General features: G+C 34.6%; 1 protein-coding gene across 9 annotated transcripts; it reads left to right on the top strand.

Moving 5' to 3' along the window:
• Positions 1-353: 353 nt before the first annotated feature.
• Positions 354-6,232, top strand: LOC115710237 (uncharacterized). Of its 9 annotated transcripts, none has more exons than XM_061111611.1 (9): positions 354-838; positions 2,199-2,255; positions 2,335-3,411; positions 3,506-3,797; positions 4,004-4,213; positions 4,373-4,546; positions 5,087-5,287; positions 5,410-5,523; positions 5,625-6,232. In XM_061111611.1, exons 3-9 carry the CDS (start codon positions 2,378-2,380, stop codon positions 5,976-5,978), a joined length of 2,379 nt encoding a protein of 792 aa, XP_060967594.1. In that variant the 5' UTR covers positions 354-838; positions 2,199-2,255; positions 2,335-2,377; the 3' UTR covers positions 5,979-6,232. The 9 variants fall into 9 exon arrangements, with proteins under 9 accessions (XP_060967594.1, XP_060967591.1, XP_060967590.1 ...); XM_061111608.1 differs by having other exon boundaries at positions 600-1,128; XM_061111607.1 differs by having other exon boundaries at positions 600-1,434.
• The last annotated feature ends 13,397 nt before the right edge of the window (positions 6,233-19,629 follow it).

The raw sequence follows: 19,629 nt of genomic DNA, 5'->3' as shown, positions 1-19,629 counted from the left end.
CATAATTTTAAATAAATAAAAAAATTTATTTCTTGAAGAAAGGGATTGATGAGTAGAGTGTATTTCTTGAGGAAAGGGATTGACAGTGAGAGATGGATAAATAAATAATATATTTTTAAATTTATAGAGTATATCACTATTTTAATAAGAAGCTCAAGGATCGAGAAGTCTTATGGCTTAACAATTTAAAAAAGAAAAAAAAAAGATTGATGGGAAAGGACCCCATAATTGCCAAAAAAAAAAAAAAAAAAAAGACAGTACAAAAAAAAAAAAAGACAGTACAAAAGTTGTATTTTCCGTGCAACAGTAATAATGTAATAAATGGGGAAAAAACAGTAGTGGGTGTAAATTTCCCTGACCAAATACTATCCCAGTAATTCAGTAAAAATAATGATGGGCATTTTTGGTATACCAGAAAAACCTTGCACCCAACGCGTCAAATCGGCAACCGGAACCGGCAATATCAAGTCACTCACAGTCCACCGACAGTTCCACTCAGTCACCTTCAACCGGTTATAACCGGTCACCATGTCCGTACACCCCCACAACGCCACGAACTCACATGCCCCAACTCCCTCTTAAATACTCTCTCTCTTTCGACCCTCTCTGCCATGGAAGGAAGGCACGTACAATATATATTTATATATACAAAATAATAATAAAGCTATAGATATAGTGAGAGAAAGTGGAAACAAGGACATTGAAGAAAGAGAAAATGAAATAGTTTATTTTGATAATCCCGAAAGCTTGTTTGTTTCTCCTCTCTCTTGCTGCTGTTACTGACTGCCATTGTTGGAATCTGAGCTTTGGCCACCATAAGTAAAAGCTTTGGTCTTTGGTAACAAACTTTCTTCAACTTTATTTTCTTGTTGTACTCTTTTGGCTCCTTCTTCTTCTTCCTTAATTTGTACTGCTGTTGAAGTTGACAACACACAATTGAAAAATGTGAATTTGGGGAAAGTTTATCAACAAAAGAAAAAAAAAAAAGCTGTGGTCCATCCATTGCCATTCGCTTTCATGGCTCATTAGATCTTGTTTTGGCTTTTCTCTCATTCTCTGGTTTTTGTAGTTTCGTTTCGAACCTTCTCATTTCAAGCTTTGAGTTTCTGAATTTGGATATATACAAGTGTATGTATATTATATATAACGACTTTTTTTTTTTTTTAGTGATCTTGGATTTTTCTTTTTGTTCAAGTTAAAAAAAACATTAATTACTGCTAATTAGTGGCAGTTACGATAAAAGTTCAATTTTTGAACGGTGTAGATCTCGCCATTTTAAACAGTTACGTCACCATTTAGAGATGTTGACGGTTGGATTCTAGTGACGTGGCGTTTTCCCGACGTTACAGTTTCATGCTAGCTGTTCTCCGTGGGAGAAAATTAGTCAAAAACTAAAGAAAATATTTTCGTTTTTGGTTTTGCTTTGATTGAAAGGTAGAAAATTTGTTAATGGTTTATAGCTGGCTTAATATTTATATATAATTTTATTTATAGAATTATGTGTAGTTGGAGTGGAGTGAGATAGTGACTGACTCAGAATGAGTGAGATGGGTTTGTGCTTTATTAACAATTTGTTCATTGATATTTTCTTGTGGTTTGTGATATATTGATTCCCTATGCTGATGATTTTTCATACCCAAGAATCTTTTCAGACCATTTATGCCGTTATGCTGCATAGTGCATCATCTTCTTTTTCCCTTTTTTTAATACTATTTGGACTTTTAAACAGTGTGAGTACAAAAATAGAATAGGTAGGCTGTGTAAGTGCATAGTGTTGTGTTTGACCATTTCTATTCCAATTATTCGTCTTCAACAATTAAATTATATTATACATGTTTAGTACTGTAATGCCCCATACTGATTTTGATTCCCATGTGGGTTTTTCTGATACTCTGTTCCTCGTTTGTTTTCGAGATTATATGACAGTGAGTGAACCTGTTTTTGTTTATATTTAATCTTTCAATTATTGTTTTATGTTTGTGGATTGTCTTTCATTCTTAGTATGCTATGCTATGCTCTGATCTTTTTATTTTTTCTTCACCACATTCTTTATACTTTTATGAAAACAAGGTTTATGGTCATCAACCTGTTGGAATGCTATTTTGGTTTTTTGTGTTTCTCTGTCTTTTTTAACTATTGGTACCCAAATAAGATTTCTGGTGATGAGTCTGATGACCCATTTGATACTTTGCTTTCAGGCTTTGTAAGCTGTTCCAGGGTCACTGAAGAAACGGCCAGAGGAAGAATTTCATGAGGTATGTGTATTAACATGGCTATAATATATGTCTATTGTATAGCTAGATTGTTGATTTGAGTCTCTTTCCTATGGTATAGCTTCTGCATTTGATTGTGGTTGGAGAACTAGATATTGTTAGCCATGAAGGAAGTTGACAAAAAGAGAATTCCAAATAATAATAACAGGACAAAGCGCTCTACTAATAAAACTGAAAAGAAAGAACCTAAACTTAACCAAGGCAATCCTGGAAGAACTATGAATGGGAAAGAAGCTCAATCTAAAGCCCCTAATGCTAAGCAACAGTCTAGAACTTTAGTAAGTAACTCGAACACTGGCACCGAGTCCTCTGAAGTTTGTGAAAACGGGGTGGCACATCATGTGGATGGTGTCAACAAATCTGAAGTTAAAGGTGCAAAAGCCATTGATATGAGTTCCAAGGAGATCACAGATGGAGTTATGGATGGTGATTCTACTGACTTGGATAAAGAATATAAGCAGGGTAAGGAAGAGGTTTCGGATTCTGATACAACTAAGGATTCAGTGTCATCTCAAGGGGATTCTCTGACAGCTGAAGATGAGAAATTTGAAGAAATAGCTTTAAGTGTTCCTGAAAGTAATTCTAAGAAGAATTTCAAAGAGGTATCTGATCAACCCAAGTCATCCACCAACTCAAACAAGAAGCCATCTAGTGATACCAGCACATTTTCTTCACAGAACAATTCAACAAATTTGAGAGTCCTTCCTCAATCTACATCAGAAGCTTCTGAAAGTTTTGATGATAAGCTTGTTGCAGAAGTCGATGGAAATGATACATTGAATGAGACTTCAAATGGACTCAACTATGTTGCTGACAATAACGGTCAAGTTGGTGCTGGAGAAAATAATGAAAGTGAGAAGGAAGCAGCTTTAGAGAAAAAGATCAAATCAATGGAAATGAGAATCGAAAAACTTGAGGAAGAATTACGAGAGGTTGCTGCTCTTGAAATTTCTCTGTATTCTGTTGTGCCAGAACACGGGAGCTCAGCACATAAGGTGCACACCCCAGCTCGTCGCCTTTCTCGATTATACATTCATGCTTGCAAATATTGGACTCAAGACAAACGAGCCACCATTGCTAGAAACACAGTATCAGGGTTGCTTTTAATTGCAAAATCATGTGGTAACGATGTTCCAAGGTATATGCATTTCCTCATTATACTTTAAATGTATTTATTATTATTATAAATTTCAGCTTTCAGAACATGATGATATTATTTTCTGCATGTGAAGGTTGACCTTCTGGCTATCGAACACTGTCGTACTGAGGGAAATCATTTCTCAAGCATTTGGTGGTTCGCGTCAGTCAAGTCCGGCGATGCGATTGGCTGAGTCAAATGGGAATGGAAAGAGAAGTGAATTGAAATCTGCAACAATGAAGTGGAAGGCGAGTCCTGGTAGTAAACAGACAAATGGTTTTTTCCAATTTGTTGAGGATTGGCAGGAGACGGGAACCTTCACAGCTGCTCTAGAAAAAGTTGAATCCTGGATTTTCTCTCGGGTGGTTGAGTCAGTGTGGTGGCAGGTAACTATTGATAGTAACTATGAATAATCATATCACTGTAATACAATTCTTGTAGAACTAGAGTTCCATAATGATCTGATAATTGCATTTTGTTGGTGGTTGCATAGCTGTGTTCTCTTTAATAGCTTCTTGTTTGAATTAGTATCTTAGTATCAGTTGGTTTTCTGCATTTTTCTTATTTTTCCTATAATAAATATTATTTCCAGGCTTTGACTCCACATATGCAATCTCCAATCGAGGATTTTTCCAATAATAAGACAGCTGGAAGATTGTTAGGACCAGCCTTGGGTGATCAAAAGCAAGGGAGCTTTTCCATCAATTTATGGAGAAATGCTTTCCAGGATGCAGCTCAAAGACTATGTCCAGTTAGAGCTGGCGGGCACGAATGTGGTTGTTTGCCTGTACTTACGAGAATGGTGTGTAATACTTCATAGTTGCTAAAAACTTGTTTTCAGTTCTCTTGTCACTTGCATTTTCTGCCATCAAAATGTTTCATCTTCATGCCTTCTTCAGCTAGACTTTTATCAGCTCGGATAACTTCGTTACTTTTATTAATTATTTTCCCCCTCATGTAGGTTATGGAACAATGTATTGCCAGACTAGATGTGGCCATGTTCAATGCCATCTTGCGCGAGTCAGCTCATGAAATTCCAACTGATCCAGTTTCAGATCCAATTGTTGATTCCAAGGTCTTACCTATTCCAGCTGGAGATTTAAGCTTTGGATCTGGTGCACAACTTAAAAATTCGGTATATATCTATTCTCTTTCTTCTGGAGTGAAATATACATGTTAGCATAGCTTTAATAATTGTTAAGAATTCTTTCAAATTAGTTGAATGCTTCCGTTTGGGGGATAGTCTTCTGACTTGTCAGCAAGGTTTAAGCATGGTGGAGATAAATTCAGCTGGATAAGCGGTTTTGTTTTTTGAGAGGAAAGTACTCGGAAAAACTGTAAGACATTGACAACAATTGGCGATCCTAATTAGAAAATGCTATGATTAGTTTAGCACACTTATCTTTCATTACACCAGGAAAGATGTCAAGTCCAAACCATTCAAATTTGTGAAATAATTGGTTCTGCAAGAGAACACTGTAACGAGGATTGTGACCTCGATATAATTCATGTCTAATGATGTCAAAATATGATATAGATAAGTAGCAAGTATAATAACCCCCTACACTGTTGACATTTCACTTATCATTTTTATCTGTACTTTGGGAGTTATGATCTGTGTGGAAAGATATAATTTGCAAGGGTTTTTTACTAAAGAAGGGTGCTTGTGATGCAGATTGGCAATTGGTCTAGATGGCTTACTGATATGTTTGGCATGGATGCTGATGATGCGCCACAAGAAGATGAGAATTGCAGTGAGGATGACGACAAACAGCGTGGAGATGGTGAATCTAAATCTTTCCTTCTTCTCAATGCCTTGAGTGATCTTTTAATGCTTCCAAAAGACATGCTTATGGACCGATCAATCAGAAAAGAGGTTGATATATAATCAACTTATCTTCATACCATTTGCATTGAGATTACACAACACTCGTGTTTACTTTCATTTTGCCACAACTACTAACTTGATTAAACCTTTTCTCTTCTGATGTCTTATAGGTGTGTCCCTCAATTAGTCTTCCTTTGATTACGCGGATACTTTGTAACTTCACTCCAGACGAGTTCTGTCCAGATCCCGTCCCAGGAACCGTATTGGAGGCCCTAAATGCTGAGGTATGATTGTCTGCATTGTAGATTTGAATAATTAGAACCACATTCTTGGCATTGGCAAAAAGTAGACAAATAATAAATCTCTACTGAACTTTCTTTTGTAGACCATTGTCGAGCGGAGACTATCAGGAGACAATACGAAAAGCTTCCCTTATACAGTAGCGCCTGTTGTGTACACCACTCCATCCCCTGCTGATGTTGCAGAAAAGTGCGGCGTTGCAGATGCAGGAGGAAGATCTGAAATGGCAAGGAATGTATCTGTTATACATAGAAAAGGATATACTAGTGATGAGGAACTGGAGGAGCTGGAGTCTCCTCTTACATCGATCATCGACAAGTTGCCCGCGTCCCCAAGTGTAACTTCAAATGGAAATGGTAATGGAAGACACAAGGAGAGCACAGGCTTTGCTTCCACAAATGAAAGGTATGAGCTCCTCAGTGAGGTTTGGTCTGTGTGAATGTTGGAAGAGTTATTTATTTTACACATAAATATATGCTGATTTCTGTATCAGTTTCAGCAATGAACTGTTGAGAGAATACATAGATTAATTAAAGTTGTTTATATTGGAAAATGAATAGTACCAAATCATGATCATTTATTACAAAGTCTTTAGAAGACTTAATTAAAATGTGGTCAGGTCACAGCTTTCTTGTACATGATATGAATTTTTGTTATCATATAAACATTTAATAAGATATTACATTCCACTAAGTAAATTTTTACTTATTGTTGTATCATATTATGTCCAATATTTGTTGTTAAGAATGTCACAACCAGAAAGGGCTTCAAATTTTCAGATCATTGCTGATAAATGTATTCTCTAGTACTTGATTTTGTAAAGAAGCTAAGAGCATCTCCAAGGAGACACCAAATTTGGTGTTACACTATCACTAAATTTAGTGTCAAAAATTATTTCTACTCCAACCACAACACCAAAAATTACACTAAAAAAATATTTCTTATTATTATATTAATTTTTTAATAAAATAAAAAAATAATATCATATTAATTAATAAAAATAATATGTGTTTAATTTTAAAAATTATTTTTATTATTTAATTTAAAAAAAAAATAAAAAAATATAATACATTTTTACTTAAATTATAATTAAAAGAAAAAATAATTTATGATATTCACATTTAAATTTACACAAATAAAATATTATAAGGTGCTTTTACAATGTATTCTTCTAAATAAAAGAGTCACGCAACAGAAAGTTTGAATTTTATTTTCGGCATTTTAAATTTTTTTAAATTTTTTAAAATTTTGCAGGATGTTTTAGATAACTATAATGTACACGACCATAAAATAAAAAAAACTAAACAAGTCTCCCGAATGCCGAAACAGGTAGGAGTAAATCAGTGCACCACTTTTAAAGAAGTGCATTATTTTCGGCGTATTAAATATTTCTAAATTTTTTTAAATTTTAGAGGATGTCTTAAATAATTATAATATACACTACTATATAAAAAAAATAGACTAAAAAAGTTTGTCGGGTGCCGAAATAAATAAGAGTAAATTCGTACATCACTTTTAAAAATGTGTATTAAAAAATTTCCCAAAAAATAATTCTTAATTTTACAAATATAATAATATAAATATATATAAATATTAATTAAATTATTAAAAAAACTTAAAAAAAAAAAACATGCCGTGTCTACAGTGCACGGCATATATGCCGTGCACTGTAGAGAATCCTACAATTTGCTGCTCAATTTGGTGCCTCTTTGGATCAATTATATACACTAAACTATCAATTTGCAGTCTCCTTGGAGCTGCTCTAATTTCTTTTAATCATTGCATTTCAACCAAAACAAATAGTTATAATAATAAATATATCATTTGTTAATTCCTTAGCTATGCTTTTCACATGACAGTTTAGTTTATCACAATTTAATATTGGAACAGTTCTCTTAGAATTTGCTCAAATTTATTCCAAAGCACTCTCGGGCTCATACTCCTAGTGACTTTTGCTCAAACAAGAATTAAGTTAAAAAAATTAGATTTTTTTATTATTTATTTTTTGATGCACAAGAAAAAGAGAATTGATAACTAATATGTTGTGAAAAGATGCACACTCATGTAGAAGATCAAAATAATAATGCAACAATAATTGGATTAAAATGAAAAGAAAAAAAAAAGAAAATGAAATTACTGGTTTGAGAATTGAATCATGATGGTTGAATCTTTATTGATGATGATTGTGAATTTGAGTACAGCACATGAGCACAGCTCTAAACAACTATCAAAATACAAGTTAAGCCTCATAGTGAGACTCAAGATCAGATACACTTGAGCTCAATGTACAACCCTCTAAAACTAAAATTTACAATCTCACATTAGAGTAGTGAAAGAATGGGATATTTATACCCTTTACATTTTCAAAAGAAGTTAAGGAAACATAACAGAAAACTAACTAGAGGCTGAGCTTGTTAGAAAATTAAATATATCAGGGTACAAAATTTGTATACACACTACTACAAAAATGAATTTTTCAGACGTTTTTAAACATTCGTTTAAAGTATTTCCGTCGGTTTTAAACCGTCGACTATAGTATAGAACATGATTTAAAACCGTCGCCTATACCCTGTTATAGGCGACGATTTTAAACCGTCGGGAATGTAAAAAAACAAAAAAAGAAAAAAAAATACAGATTCTGTATTTTCCTCCATTTTTCCCCTGCATTAGTTTTACAATTTTACCTAAATTAAAATAAAACAACTAATTAATTTTGTTACAATAACTACTAACTTTAAAACACATTAAATTTATACAATAACAAAATAAATATATATAATAAATAAAAAAATATATAAATAAATAAATGTATTTATACCGAGCTTGGAGAGAGAGGGAGATGGACGGGAGGTGGTGGAGGTCCGACGTATGAGACGGAAATGAGAGGGATACCGACGGGAGGTGGTGGTGGCCCGACGTATGCGACGGAGAGTAGAGGGAGACTGACGGGAGGAGGGGTGGGTGAAGATCGATAAACGAGAGAGACGAGAAGAAAAGGAGATCGAGAGAGGGAGGAAGACGGTGAGAGAGGAGGACGATGGTGTGGAGGCGTGGGTGGGGTTTTGGAGAGTTAAGATTTTTCGTTTTAGGGTGTGGGAAATGGAGAAGAAATAGGTGAGAAGAAATAGGTGGGCATGTGGAAATTAGAGAAAAAGTAGGTGGGCACGTGGGAAATGTGGCTAGAAGTAAACCGTCGCCTATAAGGGTCCATTAAAAAATCGCATTTTATTAAAAAATGTCACCTATTTTGTTTACTATGATTTTAAACCGTCGGGAATACTAAATTTTTCTTGACGGTTTTATATAGTTACTTAATTTTTTTAACGACGGTCCCCGAAAAAAATTATTTTTAGGACCGTCGCGAATTCTGATATTTGTAGTAGTGACAATTTACAATAATAATTTGATAATAATTAGTCATTAGACATACATATTTGATTAATCCATAACTATCTTAATTTGATGGTGCAATACTATCAACTAAGTCTTCCTCCCTATGTCTCTAAACTATAAGTAGTTTTATTTAGGGCTTTTTTCAGTTTTAACCAAAAAAAAGTAACAATATTACAAAAATACTTCCAGCTGGCCAAATAAACAAATATACAACCCAAATAAAAAAAAATTACACAAATACCACTTACACACCCCTTCAACCCAAGATCCATACTTCTTGGGCAACTATCGCGCAACTACGCAGCAACCCAACGCAACCGAAACAAAAATTCAATCAGAAAGAGAACCACCATTAATTCCAGCGACTTCACCTGAGAAGACGACCAGAATCAATCAAAATAGGGGCGGCTTCGAATTCATAAAAAAGGTGTAAAAAAGTACTACGAAACTAAAATTCAACTAGAAATCTAATTTAATTTGCATAAAACTAATGTCTCGACTTCAATTTTTAGATCTATAAAAGACAGATCTCAAAAGTTAAACTGGAGTTTCCAAACAATCCAACTCAAATATAATCTAAAAAAAAAAATTACATCAATACTATAGTAAAATATTTATCCTGGTGTATTTTTGTTGTTTTCTAAATTTTTAATAGTGAATTTATTCATATTAAATCATTAAGAGACATGTAGATAGAGTTATGTACGTGGAAATACTGTTATGATTTTTAATGTTTCACAACAGTTGCATTACAGTTGCCTAAACAATTTGTTAACAGTTATTTCGTCTGATTGAGACCTTCGTCGGATGCAAGCTTCAACCAACCACCCAGAAACTTTCGTCTAATTGAAACCTTCGTCTGATGCAACCTTCGACCAACCACCTAGCAACTACCCTGCAACCATCGTCTAATTGAAACCTTCGTCTGATGCAACTATCACACAACCACGCAACAACCACCCTGCAACCATCGTCTGATTGTGTAAGTGGTATTTTGGTAATTAAAAATTACATAAAAGGTATAAATGTTGCTTTACCTTATGAAGGTATTTTCGTAAATAAAATGTCAATTTATATTTTCTATGTAATAATTCTTTTTATTTATCTGATTATCTAACATTTACAGTTTTGATGAGAAAATATGTATTTATAGAGTTAGAAAGGGGACTTAGCTACATAACTCTATTTGGACTGAGCTTGCTCATCAAATGTTTCAATAAACTAGAAAAGCTCTTACTTTTACTTTTACTAAATTTTACATACATAGATGCTAAGCTCATTAACTATAAATCACTAACAATATGAGCTTACACAGTAAAGAACTATCCAATCAACCCAATTTTAAATAAAAATAATAAATTAATGTAAGACCAGATAAAAGTATAAAAAAGCTGACATTTCTCAAATCACTAACTAAATGAGGTAAGTTTTTATCACTCTGCCACATCACCAATATGAGTGATCAAGTAGCTCAATCCACACACAACAAATCCACATTGGTTCAGTCACTTGTATCACAAAAAAAATGATTAAAAATAGAAAATGTAATCTGCTAAAATAGATTAGCATTTGTTGATGTTGAGTAGATTTAGGCAGGGCTTAAATTTTTGTGTGCTAACACTCTTTGTTAGCATGTAAATGGAGTTCTGATCTGTACTAATCCTCTTGGCTTGTATCTTTCCTTGTGCTACTACGTCCCTTATAAAGTGGTACTTTACATCTATGTGTTTGGACCTTTCATGCAGCATCGGGTTCTTGATTAGGTGTAAGGCACTTTGGTTATCACAATAAACAATTAGATTCTCACAGTTCAAACCAAGTTCTTGAGTGATACCTTTGAGCCATAAAGCTTCCTTAAAAGATTCTGTTGCGGCCATAAATTCAACTTCAGTGGTTGAGAGGGCAACAACCTTTTGAAGGTTTGATTTACAACATATAAATCCTCCAAGTATAGTGAATATCACACCTGTAAGAGACCTTTTGGTGTCCATGTTAGTTGCATAATCACTATCTACAACTACAACTTTCCCTTTAGGTCATGAGTTTCTATAAAAGAAAATTAAACCCAAGTCAAGTGATCCTTTAATGTACCTAAGAATCCATTTGATTTTTGTCTAGTGAGCGTCATCTGGACCAGCCATATACCTCCTGACAACACTTAGGGAATGAGCTAGATCAAGTGAAGTGTAGACTATAACATACATAAGGCTTCCAACCATATTAGTGCATGGAACCTTCTCCATAAGTTTTCTTTCGCATCAGTCTTATGACATTGAGATTGTGATAACTTAAAGCATGGTGCTAAGGGCATTGAGACAACTTCAGAATCACTCATTCCAAACTTCTCTAAAATTCTCTATAAATAGTCTTTCTGACTTAACTTTATTACTCTTGGAACACTTTCATCAATCTCAATGCCTAAGATTTTCTTGGCCTTTCCAAGAACTTCCATTTTAAATTTATTACTCAGTTGTAGTTGTATTTTTAGCTTTGATATCTCAGTTTTATCTTTCCAAACAATGAGAATATCATCCATATATAATAATAAAAACACATGTTGATTGAGGTATACACAGGGATCATAATTGCTCTTATTGAAGCCAATTTGAGTAATGATTATAAAACCTAATGTTCTACTGTCTTGGAGCCTACTTGAGTCTACACAATGACTTTTTCAAAAGATAGACCTGGTTTGGATTTCCATTGGCAAAGCCTTCTGGTTGATCCATGTAAATCTCCTTCTCAAGTTCACCATGTAAGAAGGTTGTTCTTACATCTATTTGATCCACCCAAGCTTATCTTTGGCAACTCTTGCAAGAATTATTCTAATCGATTGACGTTTTTTTTACCACAGGTGAAAAAACTTTATTGTAGTCAAGGCTTTCTTTTTGAGTGAAGCCTTTGGCTACAATTCTTGCCATGTACCTTTCATTTTTAACACATGGTACACCTTTTTATCTTGTAAACCCACTTGCAACTAACTAAATTTTTATCGAATAGTCTTTTAACAATGATTCAGGTCTTATTCTTCTTTAGGGACCGTATTTCTTCATTTATTGCCTTATTCCATTCTTTGCTCTCATGTCTAGTTATGGCTTCATTATAAGTTGTTGGATCTTATATGATTTCTTCTTTAGCTACAGATAGGGCATATGCAATGAAATCATCATATCCCAATCTGTTGGGGGTTCTGGTTACTCTTCTAGTCCTATCTCTGGCATGCTAGCTAATAATTGTCAAGGTCAGCTTGAGTTCCATCTGGCGTGTCTTGAACATCAGTTGTAGGCAGTTGGAATTGTTCAGTCTCATTAATATTTTCCACCTCAACATGTGGTCTATTTGAAACTTGAGTTGAGCTCAGATCCTTTGCTTTTCTCATTCGCATTTCATCTTCCTTGAAGATGACATCTCTACTAATTATGTATCTTCTGAAACTTGGTTCGAGGCGCGCACCACATTTTATGTCCTTTAACACCATTAGGATATCCAATAAACATGCACCGCATTTCATAGATAGTTTTGTTCCCAATCTTCTTGAGGTGTTTTAAATTTCAAAGGCACGTAGGGATACCTGTTGATTAAATAGGCAATTGTATTGACAGCCTCACCCTAATTTTTTTTCTTCTAAACCAACACCTGCAAGCGAGCATCTTACCTTCTAAAGTAGACATTTATTCATTCTCTCTGCAATTCCATTCTGATTAGGTGTGTCCCTAACTGTATTGTGCCTAGCTATTCCTTTTTTCTTGCACTATCTAGCAAAGTCATTAGAATAGTACTCCAATCCATTTTCCGTTTTAACTTTTTCACCTTCTTTTCAAGCTAATTTTCCATTATTTTTCTCTATGTGATGAAGCTTTCCAAAGCTTGATCTTTTGACTTCACCAGTATGAAAATTCATCAATATTGCTCATGAAATAGATTGCTCCACCCAAAGTTGGTATTCTAGATGGCCCCAATAAATAAGAATGCACATATGGAATATGCTTAGTAGTAGTGTGCTTACCAATACCAAATTTAACTTTACAGCTTTTTCCAAGAGCACATTCTTCACAGAAGTTGAGATTTCCATTCAATTTGTCTATGAGTAGGCCTTATTTCATGAGCTCACTAATTCATCTCTCACTGATGTGTTCTAGCCTTTGGTGTCAAAGATTTGTAGCATCTGATTCTTTGGCACTTGAGGCTACTTCTACAACACTTGTGATGGACTCCCCAACTAAAAAATAGAGTCCACCGTTATATTCACCTTTCATTACCATCATGGCAACCTTAAGTACCTTCATTGAGTATTTCAAAAATTTTACCACACAACCATTTTTAGCAAGAATTCTAATGTAAATTGAATTTCTTCTCAATTCAGGATCATACCTGGCATTTTGGATTTCTTTAGCGATCCCATCATGCATCTTGATTGAAATTTATCTGATTTCTTAAGCCTTGCATGCCTTATTGTTCCGAAAAGCACTGAACCCCTTAAGATATATTTTAAATTGTAAGCCAATTGCTTATTGGGACACATGTTGAAGGCCATCTTGAATTTAACACCCAATTCTAACCAGAAACTTCTTTTCCCACAACCAGAACATCTCTAGACTCATAGCCATTGCTAAATATCCTTGCTTCATCATTTTTTGACTTGTTATCCCTACTGTTCTTATTCTTGAGCACGTAACACTTAGACTTGTAATGCCCTTCTTTCTTGCAATAATTGTAGAATTTTCCTAGTTTGAATTACGTCTGATTACCATGGTCGTTTTAACTAGTAGGCCCTTTGTCTTGTTTATGTTTCTCACTTATATCATATTTCTCTCTAACCACAATGAGTCCTTCTCCTCCACAGTCAGTTCTTCTAATTTTTACAAATTTATATAGTCACAATAATTAAACTAACGCTAATATTATCTAAATATATTTAGAAATTTATATAGTAATAATAATTAAACTAACGCTAATATCATCTAAATATATTTAAAAATTTATAGAGTAATAATAATATTAAATTAATGCTAATAATCATTTAAATATATTTATAAATTTATCTAGTAACAATAAATTGAGATATACACTAATCAACAAGGCAACCATTGTTGCTTTGTTTCTGCTTTCACATATAGAATCCACCGATCACACATAATATTTATCTTGTAATTTGTGTACAGAGTGGAGAACTTACCCTGTAAAACAAATGTATATATTAATTAGTAAAGATATGTTATTTAATAAAAAATAATATTTATTAATTGTTTCATTAGGTGTATCAATTCTGGTATTGGATCTTCTACGATCATGAAAATTTCAATGAATTTCATGATGTAGTATCCACATTATTTATTGTTTGGTTGTCCATGACAGATAAGAGTTATCCTCTAGATAGGTCTATTAGTCCTTCTTATCATTTGATTGTAAATGGTGAACGATCTACACAAAAAGTAAACTTAGCATATATAAATTTATAAATATAAAATACGCTTACATATTGGGATGTTGGATATAGAACCTACATGAAAATGATGAATTTCAAATCATTTGGTATGTCTCTATTACCGAAATCTAAGTACGCCATCGTCTGCTTACTTAGTTGGATTAGTACAAGCATTTAGTGAAACATTTCCCTAGCTACGTGAACAAATATGTGTAAAACTGTTAATACATAATAATATATAATATGAAGAGTTATAAATTATAAAATTATTCATTTTAAATATACTTATACCGATTGTTGTAGAGGGAAATAACCTATTAATCTGGATTGGTCATCCTAGTCATACGAGTGACTAGTGCTTGACAACGGTTACTATCAACTCCTACTTCGATGGCAATCACACACGAATTTAGAAATTCATGTACTCTGTTTAGTCGATTGATGTCCAACATTCATTCTTTCACGTGCCTGATAAAAACACATAATTAATAACTATCACTGTCAAAAGAAAATTATCAAGTTTATTTTAAGAGTTAGAAATCATACTTGCACCAAACTGTTATCGGTTGGGCTCCCAAGTATTGCATGGTACACAATTCATGAATGCCATTTTTAAGAAACCAAATAGAGTCATTTTTCGACCCCAAATAAATCATAAGCAACATGGAATTAGATTATGGATGACTTCGACTACTTTTTCACCGAGTTCCAGAAGGTAATGGGTGAGGTAGTTTGTCGTGGCTGGATATATATAACGACCATGGTCTGTTGGCTTACTCGGCCTCTTAGGGTGTTTTGGAAGCTATGTTCGAGGATCGAATAAATCTTCAGAGGCTTGTCTATTCTCCTCACAGTTTGTATCTGAAGTTGCTTAGTTGGTGGCGGTGTCTATATATATATATTGAAAAAAAATAATAAAGTTAATAAAAATTTCATTAATCAGTAAACACAATAAGTTAAGTAAATAAATTAAGAAATATTAAGTATTTTCCAACCGTGTAAGATAGTCTTTCAGCCATGCTATGTAACTTTTTATAGCTTAACCAACTGTTGTGAATGCATCTTGGGCTATGGAACACGGAAGAAGTGCATTCTCCACATTGACTTCTTCGATGAATACCCGAGGATAATCATTGTATATGTATTCATCATTGTGAATCAAGAACTTTCTATCTTTCAAATATTTATCCTTCATAATGTGCCCCGAAGCAACCTTCAGTACCATCCCACTAGGTTCCAACCAACAGTGCATCCAACACAGTGCATATCCAAATCAAACAAACAACAATTCAGTTTGTAAATTGATCATATTTATAATTTTTCATTAGATAAATTCATAAAATAACATTAAGATTACCTCTTCTAAACTACCACTAGTAGGTGGTGGTGGTGGCGGTGCTGGAGCATAAACCTTCTTGAAACGCAGTGGTGATGGAGTAGAAATATTGGCAGCACTCAATGGTTGTGCTACAAGATCTTGTGGAGAAGAGATATTGGCAGGACCTGATGGTTATGCTACGAGATCGAAGGCAAGGTCAGCATGGGCTTGTTCATTCGATGTTCCTCCAGCACCAAAACAAGACACATGGGATGTACCCAAACCCTGCTATACTGGGAACAAAATAGACGAATGAGCTCATCCACTTTCTCCTCCAACTATCTGTTGCTTTCCTCTGTCTCAGGGACATGTCTCTCCAAATCTGATGATGTCTTGTTCGACCCATATGTGTTTTTTTCTTTTAGGGCGTGGTGTGTTGAAATATCTGGTCTGGGTGATGCCGTAACCCATGGCTCAAACCCGACCACCATACTCATTTGTCCCCAACACCATGGTCAACACCCCGACATGTGGGGATATTTATTTATTTGTAGTTTTTTATTTATTATTAAGGATGAGAAACGAGATTTGTTAGTGGGACACCCCAACATGTGGGAGATCACTAACAAACCCTAAAACATATATAAAGAGAGTAATAGGCTAAGGTAAAAGGGAGAATCGTATCTCCTTCCTTCACCTTTTTCCTAAGTCCTCCATTCTTTGTCGACACTAAGTCTCCTTGATCCAAACACCATTGATATACACTGTTTCCAAGAATAGGGACCATTCTTTTGTTTTACTCTTATTGGTTTGTTATTCTCAAGGACCTCACAACTACCATATTTATCAGATTTGTGAATATCGGATCTCCCATGAGCCTTGTGTTTATAAGTCTCGATATAGATTCTACTTAAAAATCTATTTTTGTATTTTTTTCACATACTCTTGAGAACATAACTCTGATGTGTCGGATCTAATTAATAAAAACAAAATTAGACGTAGCCCCATTACTATCACGACATGGGGAATGAACTACAATAAATCTCTGGTGTCCGTTTTATTTATTGCGGTTTTATTTAGTTAAATTAATTTATCGCAATCCTCTTATTTTTTACGATCTTCTTAGATCAGATGACGAAAAACTACGTCAGCACATATATATATAGAGTAGTATATGTTGTTATAATATTTATTTAATTTCTTTATTACTCCTAAACAACAACTTTACATCCTAATAACATCTTCAATTTGAAAACCTAGACACCTCCAACTATACAATATAATGCTTGTTTAAAGAACTTTCCTATTATTGGTCTTTGTATTATATTGAAATAGAATTGTAATGTCCTTCTTCAATTTTATTAGGACAGCTAAAGTTAGTAAGTCTGTTAAGTCGTGATTATCTTCTTTTCTGTTAAGAGTTAGTTAGGGATTCTGTTATAATTGTTACATTTCTATTACTCACTCCCTCTCTATCTCTCGATTGTATATAAGCTTGTACTGTTCCAATTCAATGTAATACAATTACTCTTTCTTTCTCTGTCTTTTCAATCTTTCTCTGTTTCTTGGTTGAAGCTTATCAATGGCTAAAAGGTTTAACATGGTATCAGAGATTTTTCCTCCCTTGTCGGCCAATATGGCTTCTGGAGGACCTCAAGTTCCTAGTTCGAGGGATCACAATGGAGCTGGAGACACTGTTGGTAACTTAAGCACTCAGAATCAGCGACCACCCACCTCTGCATCGTTCAAGAATGTAGAATTCAAATGAGTTCTCTCCAATCTATTTATCTCATAATCTTTCAATTTGTTTAAATGATCATAATGTTTTACTGTGGAAACAACAAGTTATGGCTGCCATTCGTGGAAATCGTCTCCAATCTTACATCACCAATGATCCTCCTCCTCAGTTTCTTACTGAACAAGATCATCTCTCCAAAACTTTTGATCCTGCCTATCTTGACTGGGAAGTTCATGACCAATTACTCATGTCCTGTCTACTTTCGTCAATGTCTGAAAGCCTACTCACTCGTATGGTTGGCTGTGACACTTCGAAGTAGACCTGGTCCAAACTTGAGCAATACTTCACCCTGCATGTTTCTGCCAAGGTGCTGAAGTTTTGAACCAAACTGTAGAATTTGAAGAAAGGCTCTTTGACTCTGTCAGATTATTTGCTCAAAGTCAAGCATCTGGTTGATCTTCTTACTTTAGTTGGTAAAGTCTACACTGCTTGAGACCATGTTGCAGCTATCTTTAAAGTTCTACCAAGTGAATATGACACTTTTGTCATATCCGAAAATACCAGACTTGAAACCTACAGTGTAGCTGAGATCGAGTCGTTACTGCTTGCCTCTAAATCAAGAATTGAAAAATCAGACAAAGAAGGTGACATCAGTTCTCAGATTTCCTCTCTTGAATTCGAATCACTGGAAGCAAACTATGCTGCAAACTTTAATTGAAATCTTGCTTTTCATATGCAGCAGGTCTTTCCAAGATACTCCATGCCTAACAACTCCAATCATGGAAACTTTTGAGGAGGCTATTCAAGAGGAGGCAACTATAGCTCTCAATTCCCTCCCCCTGGGTTCTATGATCGCAGCATGCCTTCTTAATATGGTAGAGGAAATGGCAGATGAGCCAACACCACAACAAGTAAACCTCAGTGTCAATTATGCCTCAAGTTTGGACACATTACACCCGAGTGCTTTTACAGGTTCGATAAAAGCTTCACAGGTGTATCACCTCATCTCCCAAGCAGCTCCACTTCAACTAAATCTTATTCTGCACAAGCTAATCTTGCTGCCACTCATACTGGTCAAGATCCCAACTGGTATCCAGACTCTGGAGCCACAAATCACTATACTCCTGATGCTTACAACTTGTATATAGCTGCATACAATGGTGCTGAAAAACTCTTTGTAGGAAATGGTACAGGTTTGTCTATTCAACATGTTGGTCATTCTACTTCCTCCACACCAATGACAAGTGGACTAAGACTTTTTGCCTATGGCAGTGACCCTGTTGAGGATGTGCAACTATATAGGTCTATTGTTGGTGGCTTACAATATCTTAAAACTACAAGACCAGAAATTGCATATAGTGTGAATAAAGTCTGCCAATTTATGCAAAACCCTCTACAGTCTCATTGGATTGCTGTCAAGAGAATACTCAGGTTTATTGGAGGCTAATTGGACTTTGGATTGCACCTAAAAAAGCCAACATCCATAGACTTGGTTACATTCTGTGATGCTGATTGGGCTGCAGATCCAGACGATAGAAGATCTACCTTAGGCTTTGCCATCTTCTTTGGTCGAAATCTTATAACCTGGCAATGTAAAAAGCAGCATACAGTATCAAGATCAAGTACTGAAGCTGAATTTTGATCATTGGCAAATGTTGTTGCTGAACTCACGTGGCTACATAATTTATTTTCTGAGCTGAAAATTACTCTGCTAAGAATTCCAACTGTTTGGTGTGACAGCATGAGCACCATTTTGCTCACGCCCAATCCTGTCCTACATGCTAGGACCAAACACATTGAACTTAACCTTTATTTTGTTAGAAAAAAGGTGCAAGGAGCTGTTCAAGTTAATGATACTCCTGTTGTAGATCAAATAGTTGATGGTCTTACAAAAGCCATTTCAAGCCAACGATTCCACACTTTTAGAAACAAACTTACAGTTGAGGATGTCTCAATTCTAAGTTTGAGGAGGACTATTAGGACAGCTAAAGTTAGTTAGTCTGTTAAGTGGTGGTTAGCTTCTTTTCTGTTAAGAGTTAGTTAGGGAGTGTTATTATTGTTACATTTGTGTTATTCACTTCCTCTCTAACTCTCGATTGTATATAAGCTTGTGCTGCTCCAATTCAATGTAATGCAATTACTCTTTCTTTCTCTGCCTTTCTCTAGTTCTTAGTTGAAGCTTATCAATGGCTAAAAGGTTTAGCAAGTTGTAATAA

The sequence above is a fragment of the Cannabis sativa genome, chromosome 3 (assembly GCF_029168945.1).
Source record: "Cannabis sativa cultivar Pink pepper isolate KNU-18-1 chromosome 3, ASM2916894v1, whole genome shotgun sequence".
NCBI lineage: Eukaryota > Viridiplantae > Streptophyta > Magnoliopsida > Rosales > Cannabaceae > Cannabis > Cannabis sativa.
Note: the sequence above shows the minus strand (reverse complement) of the source record. Positions and strands in the feature narration are given on the sequence as shown.

What these genes read in the sequence shown, in the direction of transcription:
- LOC115710237 (XM_061111611.1), top strand. Translation starts at nt 2,378, where the DNA reads ATGAAGGAAGTTGACAAAAAGAGAATTCCAAATAATAATAACAGGACA. An exon ending in TTGAGTCAGTGTGGTGGCAG is followed by an intron (nt 3,798 to 4,003) that starts GTAACTATTGAT and finishes TATTATTTCCAG; the next exon opens with GCTTTGACTCCACATATGCA. An exon ending in TGCCTGTACTTACGAGAATG is followed by an intron (nt 4,214 to 4,372) that starts GTGTGTAATACT and finishes CCCCTCATGTAG; the next exon opens with GTTATGGAACAATGTATTGC.